This window comes from Garra rufa, chromosome 25 (assembly GCF_049309525.1).
Source record: "Garra rufa chromosome 25, GarRuf1.0, whole genome shotgun sequence".
NCBI lineage: Eukaryota > Metazoa > Chordata > Actinopteri > Cypriniformes > Cyprinidae > Garra > Garra rufa.
This window is the reverse complement of record NC_133385.1, coordinates 15,587,600-15,599,887: the sequence shown is the minus strand read 5'-3', so window position 1 is coordinate 15,599,887 and position 12,288 is coordinate 15,587,600. Positions and strand designations below refer to the sequence as shown.

Sequence of the window (12,288 nt, the reverse complement as noted above, 5' to 3'; positions counted from 1 at the left end):
TGAGGGTGCAAAAAAATCAAAATACTGAGAAAATCACCTTTAAAGTTCTCCAAATTGAGCTCTTGACAATGCATATTACTAATCAAAAATTACATTTTAAAATGTTTGCAGTAGGAATTTTACAAAATATCTTCATGGAACATGATCTTTACTTAATTTCCTAATGATTTTTGGCATAAAAGAAAAATCAATAATTTTGACCCATACTATGTATTTTTGGCTATTACTACAAATATACCCCAGCGACTTAAGACTGGTTTTGTGGTCCAGGGTCACATATAGTATTTATTAGTAGTTTGAATTGGCTTCTATTTTATGTTTTCAGTTTTCATTTTAATTTAAGTCATTTCAATTTTAGTCAGTAGTATTTATTAATAATACTACATTAAACATACTACATTAATAAATGTGCTTTTCTCATTTTATTAGTTTTTTTTTTTTTTTTTTTAAATATGTAGCTTCAGTTAATTTTATTAATTTTTATGTTTTAGTATTTTAGTACTTTAAACTTAAAACAGAAACAATAATATAGCATTTTTTAATAATATAGCATTTATTAATATTTTGAATTGGCTTCTATTTTATTTTTTCAGTTTTCATTTTAATTTTACTTTAAGTTTTAGTCATTTTATGTGCTTTTGATATTTTATTAGCCTTTTTTGTTATGTAGCTTTTAATTATTTTGTTAAATTTATTGTTTTAATACATTTTTAGTTATTTTGGTACTTAAAAACTTTTTAACATTTAAGTTTTATTACACAGTATTATTTTAGTATTTTTATTTTAAATAGTATTTATTAATATTTTGAATTGGCTTCTATTTCATATTTTCAGTTTTCATTTTATGTGCTTTTTGTCATTTTATTATTATTATTATTATTATAATTTTTTTTTTTTTTTTTTTTTTTCAAAATATGTATTTGTTACATTTTTAGTATTAGTAATTTTAGTTTAAAATTTACGTTTTATTACGCAGTATTATTACAGTATTAATTTTAATAATATAGCATTTATTAATATTTTGAATTGGCTTCTATTATTATTATTACTATATTTTCAGTTGTATTTTTAATTTTAGTTTAAATTGTAGTCATTTTATGTGCTTTTTGTCATTTTACATTTTTTTTATCACGCAGTATTATTTTTAATAATATAGCATTTATTAATATTTTGAATTGTCTTCTATTTTATATTTTCAAGTGTATTTTTAATTTTAATTAAAATTTTAGTCATTTTGTGTGCTTTTGTCATTTTATTAGATTTGTTTTAAATAAGTAGCTTTAATATATTTTGTTGCATGTTTAGTTTTAGTAATTTTAGTACTTCAACTTCAACAAGAAACATTTTTTTAACATTTATTTTTATTGCGCATTTTATTAGAAGCTCATTTTAGCTTTATTTGAATTAACAAAAAAAAAAATTCACAACAACAACACTGTTTTGGATGAGCTATTATTTTAATATTAAGGCTACTAAAAGGTTAAAATAATTTTAATTTAATTGCAATTTTTTTCCTCTGCGTTTACAGAGTAATGTCAGTTCATAGGAGCACATTTCCATTTTGGTGTCAATATATGTATTTCCATTACAGATTTGTGCAAAACTTTTGCGATATTTTATGTAGATTTAAAAAAAACTATTGCGAAATGACACCATTTCTATTAACCAATGTTATGCAACTAAAAGTTCATTTTTTCCTCTTGCGATAAGTCATGGCGATGGATGTTGGTAGTTTTACTTAAGTCGCAGCCATAGCCATTAATTTTAATCGAAGGAGACATAGGCATATCTTTAGCGTAATAGCGTGGAGAGCCAAAGCATGGCTGGTATAAACACAAGCATTGACTAAAGTGGTCGCGATCAACTTTGATGGGCGTTTCGGAGTGTAATGTGACTCTTACGTACACCAGGTGACATGTTTCCATTGCAGTTTTGTGAAATATTCCTTTTTCAAATTGCCTGAAAAAAAAAAAACCTCTTGAGTGCCAGTGTAAAATTGTTTTTGCGATATTGGCCCGTTTCCATTGGACGTATTTTCAATTTGCGCAATTTGAAGGGTAATGGAAACGCAGCTAATGAAGAAGCATTTGAACCTTATTGATGCAGCTGTGTTGCTACCTCAGACAAGAAAGGTTGGGAAACACTGCTCTATTCTAGACAACATCAACAAAACCAGACACGCAGACGACAAGGTGAAAAATGCTTCCATTTTTCAATTAGCATTCAATATTCAACCAAACTGTATTCGGTTAATAAACACACACACACACACACACACACACACATACACACACACACACACACACACACACACACACACACACACACACACGGACAAGCACTAACAGCGTCAGGCAATTTATGACTATGGCATTCCACATGTCCATGTTATTGATTGTACCACTGTTGCTCTGCATCAATACAGACATCAGTCAGCCTGCTGATACACCCAGAATCTACATGACTCTCATTAAGTGAATCTGGACTTATGTATTCTCTCTCCACACTGACACCGACACAAATCATTCACGTTTCCTTAGCAACCACACCACAGAGCGGCACCAGCAAGGCCTATTTAACAGGTCCCAAGTAACCGCTAGAAATATGGCCCTGCGTTTGAATGCAGTGTAAAGAATTGAGAGGATGAATGTGGTAGAACGATACACTAATGTCAATGAGCACTTGTGTAGTCCAAGCAGGTGTTGAAGCGTGCCTGTTAATGCTAAGGAACACAGCTTTGAAGCCATCTATATGCTCGCATACTCCTAAGATAAATAAATAAAATTAGCTAATAAATGAATAAAAATTAGCTTTTAGCACATATATGCATTTTTCCAATGCAAATTTACAATGTTGCTTTACCTGGAAAATGAGACGAAAATATTGATGACTCATCCTGCACTACACAGATGTTGTCCAATCAAAATGAAAATGAGAATGATCCTCTCTTTTAAGCCCAAGGTATACTTCAGTTTTTATGCCTATATTGAGGTATGCATAATGCAAAATGCACCTTTTTTTTTTTTTTTTTTTTTTTTTTTGTGCAAAAATTACTTAGTCCACAAGGTGGCAACACTGACATGACTGTTGTTTCACAGTCAAAAAAACTATTGAAGACACCAACAACAATAGATATCAGAATTGACAAGCACTTATTTAGGAATTAAGAAAAACACAATTTGTAAATGAATACCAGGACATTGTTCTCGGTCATAACTTGTGAGAAATAGTGCAGACATTGGACGTGAATGAATCTTTGTAGTGCACAATTAATGGAGTAGCTGTGTTTATGCACACTACCAAAATAGATGTGATGGACATACTTTGTCTAGAAGATCTAACTGGACAAAATTTTGTTTAGTGAGTCATCAACATTTTTGGCCCATTTGAAACATGTATGTGTACTTAAAGCTAATTTTTCCCAACTCTTGAAGGGATAGTTTACCTAAAAATGTAAATTCTGTTGTTAATTACTCACCCTCAAGTCGTTCCAAAACCGTAAGACCTGCATTCATCTTTGGAAAACAAAATAAGATACTTTTTATAAAATTCTAGAGCTTTCTGACCCTGCATAGACTGCAACGCAACCACCATGTTCAAGATCTAGAAAGGTAGTAAGGGAATCGTTAAAATAGTCCATGTGGTCGGCACTGATAGCGTAGTGGTTATTGCATAGACATACAGCGCTACTGCACTCACAGTGACCCGAGTTCGAAACCCGTCTCGAGGTCCTTTGCCGATCCTGCTCTCCTTTCTCCACCCAATGCTTTCCTATCATCTCTTTACTGTCCTGTCCCAGTATAAAGGTATAAAAAGGTATATATGGAAGAAAAGAAACTGTAGAGTTGTAATTTTTCTTTTTACGCACAAGAAGTATTCTCGTAGCTTCATAAAATTACGGTTGAACCACTGATGTCATATGGACTGTATATATTTTTTTATTTTTGGCTTTGTATGCCTTTATTTTGGATATGACAGTAGCTAGACAGGAATCGAAGTGGGAAAGAGAGGAAGAGGGATGGTTTTGGGAAAGGTGCACGAGTCAGGACTCGAACTTGGGACGCCCGAAGCGCAACAGCTCTACGTGTCGGCTTGCTACCCACGAGGCTATAGGCACCGACCGCATGAACTATTTTTATGATGTCCCTACTACCTTTCTGGGCCTTGAACGTGGTAGTTCTGTTGCTGTCTATGCAGGGTCAAAAGCTATTGAAATTCTTAAAAAATATCTTCATCTGTTTTCTGAAGATGAACAAAGGTCTTACGGGTTTGGAACGACATAAGGGGGATTCAATAATGACAGAATTTTCAATTTGAGGTGAACTATCTCTTTAAGAGTACATTACCATTTGATTGCACAAACATTGACCTTGGTTTGCTTTGAAAAAGCATGTTATCATTAGGGTTGAGTGTTTTTTTTAGATCAACAAGCAGCTAGCAAAGACATATTTTCGGAGGAAGACCCTTGTGTCTTACCTTGAGAGCGCAATCTCTGACTTCTGCTTTGCTATGTCAGCGGCCTTGTCCGCCGCTTCGACCGCCCTGTCCACTTTCTCACGGATCTTGCTGGCACGTAGTGGGATGAGGTTCTTGCGTTTGCCACTAACAAGAACGTTCTGTTTGTATTTGCCTTCTTCTTTGGTGCCATCGGGAAAGGTGGTGCATCCGTAGCCATGCCTCTTGTTGCTCAACCACTCGCCCTGGTAGTGCAGTCCGTCCGAACGCCGGCTTACGCCACAGCCTGTCCTCTTGTCGTTCTTCCATTCGCCAGCGTAACTCTCGGTGGTAGTGGCGTCTACATCGTCCTCACCCACTGGTAGCTCACCCTCACCTTCGCCTAGGCTGATGGTTGAGTTGATGTCGGATGCGGCAGAGCTCACCGTACTCATTCCGGCCTCGCTGCGGAAGGAACTCTGCTTGCTCCGCTGGCTGGCTAATGAGCTCTTGGACTCGGATTTTCGCAGCTTGAGACCACTCAGGAGTGAGCGGCGGAACAGGCCCTTCTTTTTGTTCTTCAATAGCTCTGCCTCACTGTGGGCCGTCAGAACGAAGCCTCCACGGGATACGGCCGGGCTGCCCGCTGCTAGGACACCGCCGCCCCCCACGCCAGCCACAGGCGCCCGATCGCCAGTCAGCAGAGCTGTGCCATTGCTGTGCTCAGAGCGTAGAGAGTTTATGGAGGTACGCAGAGGTGAACGGATGACGGCCGCCATGCCATACGGAACGCTCTGCCGTACACCGTATCCATGCCGCATGCCGCCCACCCATTGGCCCTGGTATGTACCTGGGTGAAAAGACAGGAGACAACTTTAGACATGTACACCACGAATCAGCAATCAAGCTGTCTTGTTGCAGGATTTTGCAGAACTGCAGCAGAAGTGAAACCCAGGGTTCCCCTGCTGAGTCTGCTGCCCTCAGGTTTCTCCAGTTTGGAGAATTGCCTCATGTTTTCAGCTCTGATAGTCTTCACAATAGCCCTGGAAAAGCATTATATAAAGAAAACGGACAGAAAAGCCTGCCCTTTAGCCGCAGTGGTAACAGGCATGAGTTTTCAGGGACTAGAAAAACAGCCAGTTGCAACAATAGTGCCAACCCTGTTGAACTCTGGGTGCTAACAAGTCCCAAGTTATTTCATCTTATTCATGGAAAGCTAAATTGTATCCTAAATAGATAATGGCAATGGGAGATTTTGTAGACCCAAATGGATCTACAGTCCATTTGCGGCAAAGATAGGCTAAAAGTATCTGTGAAACCTTTTGGTGAACTTATGTGCTGATAAACAGGTTTTGCTCGTTTTTAACTTAAGAATGTGATTGAAAACCAAAGGACAGTGAAGACAACAATTTAGCTGCAGGCGCTTAGTATTTTGAAAGGTTAATTGCCCTTTTACCTGCCTTGTTACTATAAACTTAACCATCAGGGAGATCGTACTGCAATTCACATCTCTGTAATATGTTTGTGCCTTTTGAGTAACTCAATACAGTTGGGAGAGGTTTGTAGTGCGTGTTACTCCGGGCATAAACAGTAATAATCCTCGTGAGCTCAATAAAATGCTTCTCTCGTTGCTTTTGTGCCACGCAATGAGAGCGAGTAACAGCTAGATGAAAAAAAAAAAGGAATGGAATGTAGTGGGGCAGTGCATAAAAATAATGTGGAAAACGTGCCTCATACTTCAAATGTACTTGTATAAAGAATTATTATTATTTTTTTGTATAGATCACCAGGTGAGCCAGGAATGTTGCAGTTTAAACTAGGTGCGCAATCACTTGTAGCATCTTTACCGTGACCAACCTTATCAATGGCGAGCATAGGAAGTGCCATAATGCCAAAAGAGGAAGAGTGTTTTTGGCAGCCATGATCTCCAGACCTGGCTCCTTTACTTTGCTTATTGTGATAGAGCCTCAAGGGACCAAGTTTTCATCTTATCGATCTTAATGTCCATGAGGTATCACAATGTCCATCAATTTAACCGCCAGCAGTGTTATTTATTGGTGAGTGTGCCAACAAAATAATGGAATGTTGCGTTCTGTAAAATTTCCTTTATGGCGCTGGCAGCCTGAACTTTCTGTCGGGAGTCTTGATGAATTACCATCTTGGAACTTTCATTAAGTGACATGGGTAACCAATAACACTGAGGTTTTCGCAGGTGATAAAAACAGCGCTGATGAGCCTTAATCTGAAAATGTTGTCAGTGGAAGAAGAAAAAGAGCATTTTAATCTTTACAGTTGTTGTTTCGTTGTAGAACTTTAGGTTTTGTCTTATCACACTTATAACCAAATGCAGTTACAGGATGGCTCTCTCCATGGTGCTGAAATCTAGGATAAGGCTCTCTCACACAAACATGTTTAAAAGGATAGTTCACTCCAAAATGAAAATTCTGTCATTGTTTACTCACTTACTCAGAGACAGTGTTTCACAAAATGAACAAAACCATTTAATTTTAGAACGATGTGAAGGTGAGCAAATTGTGAGCTATCCCTTTAAGAGTTTTTTGCTCACCTAGCATGGATCTTTTAGACCGGAAGGTATATATTCACCATCCACCTGATCTGTCCTGTACTTTTTGGCGCTCTATGAGATCACCTCTGATGTAACCACTATCCCTACATGCTGATGATTCATCCTGGCCAACATTCTAGAACATGCTGGCACTATTACTGTGGCAGCCACACACACACACACACACACACACACACACACACACACACACACACACACACACACACATACATCTCACTGTGCTACTTCCGTTATCTCACCATCTCTCCCACCTCTTATTCGTTTTCACCCTCTTTTCTTTTCTCCCATCCCTTTTGTCTTTACATTATCAGCTTTCTCATCCTGTTAGCTACATGCATACACATTCAGCCATATGAACGCCCCCATTCCCTCTGCCTGTATTGATCTCTGTGGGTTGGCATGTCAGCGAGGGCTGCTGGATGGCTCGATGGGGCTGGAGCTGTGCTTGGTGGATTTTCCCAGCCCCCCACTTCAATATACATACTTTCCTGGCTTACAAACAGCCCTGCCACAGAGCTTCCTCTTTATCTCTTCCTCTTTATCTATCTAACATCTGTCTATCTGCCTCTGTCAATCTATTCTATTATCAAACTATTATTAATCTGTCTCTTTCTGCCTGTTGTTCTATCTATCTATCTATCTATCTATCTATCTATCTATCTATCTATCTATCTATCTATCTATCTATCTATCTATCTATCTATCTATCTATCTATCTATCTATCTATCTATCTATCTATCTATCTATCTGTCTGTCTGTCTGTCTGTCTGTCTGTCTTTCTATCAATCTCTATCTATCTATAAATCTATATATGTTTCTATCTGTCTGTATCTTTATCCCTGTTTTTCAATCTATGTCTATCTATCTGTGTGTGTGTCTGTCTATCTATGTCTTTATCTGTCATATGCCTATCTATCTATCTGTCTGTCATACTGTCTATCAATCTATGTCTATCTCTATCTGTATATATAAATCTATATATATGTCTGTCTATTCGTCTGTCTGTCTCTATCTTTTTGCCTGTCTTTTAATCTATCTATCAGTCTATATGTCTGTCTATCTATCTGTATGTCTATCTATCTGTCTAGCTATAAATATATATATATATATATATATATATATATATATATATATATATATATATATATATATATAATGTCTTTTAATCTATCTATCAGTCTATATGTCTATCTATCTGTGTGTCTATCTATCTCTGCATCTATCTGTCTAGCTATAAATATATGTGTGTCTCTGTCTGTCTGTCTGTCTATCTATCTGTCAAACTATTGTCTATTCCTCTGTCTGCTGCCTATCAGTCATCTTATCAGACGAAGGATGCTTGCAGGCTGAGTGTGTGTATAAAAGAGACAAAGCAAGTACTGCAGTAGAAGTGAGAACAGGAAACTGACACACCGTCAGAGGCCTGTACTGTTATGATTCGAATGCTTCGTTACATGGAGTGGCCAACAGTTGGCCAACATCTGGCTGATGCTTGCTTCATATTGTTGGGCAGCAGCTGCGTGCTGTGTGATATGTAGATCAAACACAGGCCTAAACTGATGGGATTAGCTTGGAAAATTCCCACACACACTGCCACATAGAAAGAGAGGAGGCATGAGTTCACACCTCCCAAACATTCACAGTGTAGTTCTTTCACACAAACGCACACACCATCTTCCATTCATTATCTACTGCACACTTTTGCTCACTTCAGTATTTAACCGTAACATTCCAGAAGACTAAAATAAATCAAGATTTTGAGATAACAGTAGCTAAACCAGCAGGATACAAATGAAAGAATCATTTTTCTGTTCTCACTTTCAGACATTTTTATGGATAATCATTAACATTAACATCCTTAAAACAAAAGCAAATCTAATAGATAGTTCAATGGATTATAGACGAGAGAGAATTTTTGATTATGATGCATTGGCAGGCCTTCCAGAATAAAGGCTGTCTGACAGTGATGTAAAACTGCTGACGTCTGTAGTGCTCTGATTGATGGGCACAGCGTTAGCACAGACACAAAACTAAGCATCCGACTTGGAGTCTGGCGGTCTGAGGACAAGATCCGCCCACCGGCTGAAATGGTTTTGTACATTGCGTCTTCCTGTTTGAGATACGTAGAGGGGGAACTTGTCCTTGATTAGCCTTTGAACTGTTCTGTATTACCTATCATCTTTTTTTACAAGATGTGCACGAAGAGCAAAGGATTAGGTTAGGTATAAAATCAACATAGGTGAAAATGGGTTATTATCGGTCAAAACGAACTGCTAAAGTGTCCCCCATGTATGTTTTCCCAGCGAGGTCAGGCAGGGGAACGTACGTGAGATCTCTTGTGGTAAAAACACACGCAATCCGCAAGTCCTTTGATAATTCTGCAGGTAGCCATAGGAACTTCTCATTAAAAGGGGCAGTTAAAGAGGTGTTATAAGTAAACAGCATGACAGGCAGGCCTAATGAAGAAAATTTGTTAGATAATCGTTGGAAGCTCTTCTCTTGTATTACTATGATATCGTGGGAAAGCTCCTCACAGGGAGAAAGAGATAGAGGGAGAACAGTCACGACACCGGCGCGCTGCTGGCGCTCTCCGTGGTTCTGAAGATAAGAGTGGGTGTATAGCCTGCCTGTTTCAGTTCGGTTTTAAATCCTCCTGAGACTCAGCAATTCATTTTTGTTCACTGTAGTGGACATAAGTTGTTTGTTAATATCGCTAAAACCACATATACCACAGTTTAAAGTGTTTCATATATATCATAAAAAGGACATCTTGGGCTTTTCTACCAAATTTAGTATTATAATGATATATGAACAAACAACAGGGAAAATACAATCCAAAATTCATTCAGAATGAATCTGCTGCAAGGTTAGATTAGATGTGCACATTTGAACTGTATTATAGCCTGTTGATCTATCCAGCAGGACGTAAGCTAGCATACATTTGCTGCACGTCTCATAAAAGGTTTAAAAATGTCAATTTTAGCAAAAGAGAACTCAATTCGGTCTGGTTTTCCGAGCAGACACACCGAACCAGCACCTCTAACACTCTAGTACTCTCTTACACGTCCCATGAACAGAGAAATACACACAAAATGAAGTTGAATTGTCCGTTTTGAAGAGTATTCATGTAAACGCATTCGGTTAAGTCAACTAAAACTAATGGCATTTTAGTCAGAAGACTATAACTAAGACTAAATCAAAATTTGCTGTCAAAATTAAAGGAACACTCCACTTTTTTTTTTGGAAATAGGCTTATTCTCCAACTCCCCCCGAGTTAATAAGTTGAGTTTTACCATTTTGAAATCCATTCAGCCGTTCTCCTGTTCTGGCGATATCACTTTTAGCATAGCTTAGCATAGATCATTGAATCCTATTAGACCAATATAGCATCGCGTTCAAAAATGACCAACAAGTTTCGATATTTTTCCTATTTAAAACTTGGATCTTCTGTAGTTATATTGTTTACTAATACCGGCGGAAAATGTACAGTTGCGATTTTCTAGGCTGATAAGATTAGGAAGTACACTTCCATTCCAGCGTAATAGTCAAGGAATTTTGCTGCTGTAATATGGATGCAGCAGGCACAGTTATATCACGCAGCGCCTGAAATTAGTTCCTAGCTAGGTAACTTCCAATGTGACCGGCGTGATATTACTGCGCCTGCTTTGGCCATGTTACAGCAGCAAACTTCCTTGACTATGACGCTGGAATGGGAGTGTAGTTCATAATCATATCGGCCTAGAAAATCGCAGCTTTACATTTTCTGCCTGTATTAGTACACGATATAACTACAGAAGAATCAAGTTTTAAAAAGAAAAAATATGGAAACTCGTTGGTCATTTTTGAACACGATGCTATATTGGTCTCATAGGATTCAATGATCTATGCTAAGCTATGCTAAAAGTGATATCGCCAGAACAGGAGACGGCTGAATGGATTTCAAAACGGTAAAAGTCAACTTAATTCGGGGGTAGTTGGAGAATGGGCCTATTTCCAAAAAAAGTGGAGTGTTCCTTTAACACTGGGACATAGGCGTACAGTTAGCTCTGGTGCGAAGTGACAAACACGGAAGTACAAAACGAAGGTTGGTAAAGAAAAATGATGCAGGATTTCGATATAAGCCAAGAGGAGACTGGTTTTCCTTTGCTGTAAACAAATCTTGGTTCTTGCGAGACTTGAGTATTCTCACCAGAGCTTACACTACGCCTACATCATCTATTGGAACGCCAATCTTTCATGAAAATGCATATGGCAGTTAGCGAAAGCTAGAGATTAAAGTTCATTTAAGTTTTAAATGTGGATATTTTTCTTATACAAATGCATCTCTTTGCTAAAGAAGACCATTATTATCCCCCCGAAGCTGTGTGGAGTACTTTTTATGATGGGTGGATGCATTTTTTGGGCTTCAAAATCTCGACCCCATTCAGGACACTTTTTAATACAACTCCAATGGTATTCCTCTGGAAGAAGAAAGTCATATACACCTAGGATGGCTTGAGGGTAACCTATCCTTTTAAGATGCTCAGATATCCAATATAATGTGTATTCTTTCCATGAAGTAGATGTCAGATCTAACAACTCTTTGAACAAACCAAGTGTGAATATGCGATATAGAGAACGGCCGCTCTCTAAGGACACAGACGTTAGTTTTAATCAGAGGAACATCTAATTGAATCACTGCACAGCTGTGAAAATACAATAGCAATACAAAAATGTCTTGGATCTGTACTGACTTGAGCGTATAGGGCATATATGCAGACAACATTAGCCTTGTGTGAGCATGGGATGTCTCACATGGGTCACATGGTTATGTGATTAGTGGTCCTGTATTGGCTTTCTATGAGTCCTGCATCCCACATGTCAAAACTAATTCGCTTGCGTTTCTGCCGGAGGCCTATGAGATGTATTGTGCAACGGCGCGGGGCACACAGTACGGAAACGGTTAATGCGGAAAGATCAAAGACGCGGAAACATCACAGGACAGATTTAATCACGCGCCTTCCCCCGGGTTGAATTCATAATCGGTTCTTTAACAATGCACGCAGTTCTGTTTCGAGGTTGAATACTTCTTGTTTTCGCCTTTTCACGTGTCGTGATCAAGGAAGTGTCTGTCTAAAGAAATGACGGCGTCGTGGCTCACTTGGCCTAAATATCTCGCATACAATGCTAATTAGAATTCATGCCAGGAAAAGGCAGACTCCTGCAAAGCAGGCAGAAAGTCTGTTTGGATCGGCTCTTCCATGAATTATTAATCTCTTGTCTTTTT

General features: G+C 38.1%; 1 protein-coding gene across 1 annotated transcript in view; it reads right to left on the bottom strand.

The window, feature by feature from the left end:
- Positions 1 to 12,288, bottom strand: part of jph3b (junctophilin 3b) — a 52,412-nt gene that overhangs the window by 33,601 nt on the left and 6,523 nt on the right. Inside the window, exon 2 of the mRNA XM_073831896.1 lies at positions 4,477 to 5,284. Within this exon, the coding sequence (XP_073687997.1) occupies positions 4,477 to 5,284 (808 nt within the window). The remainder of the gene's footprint in view (positions 1 to 4,476; positions 5,285 to 12,288) is intronic.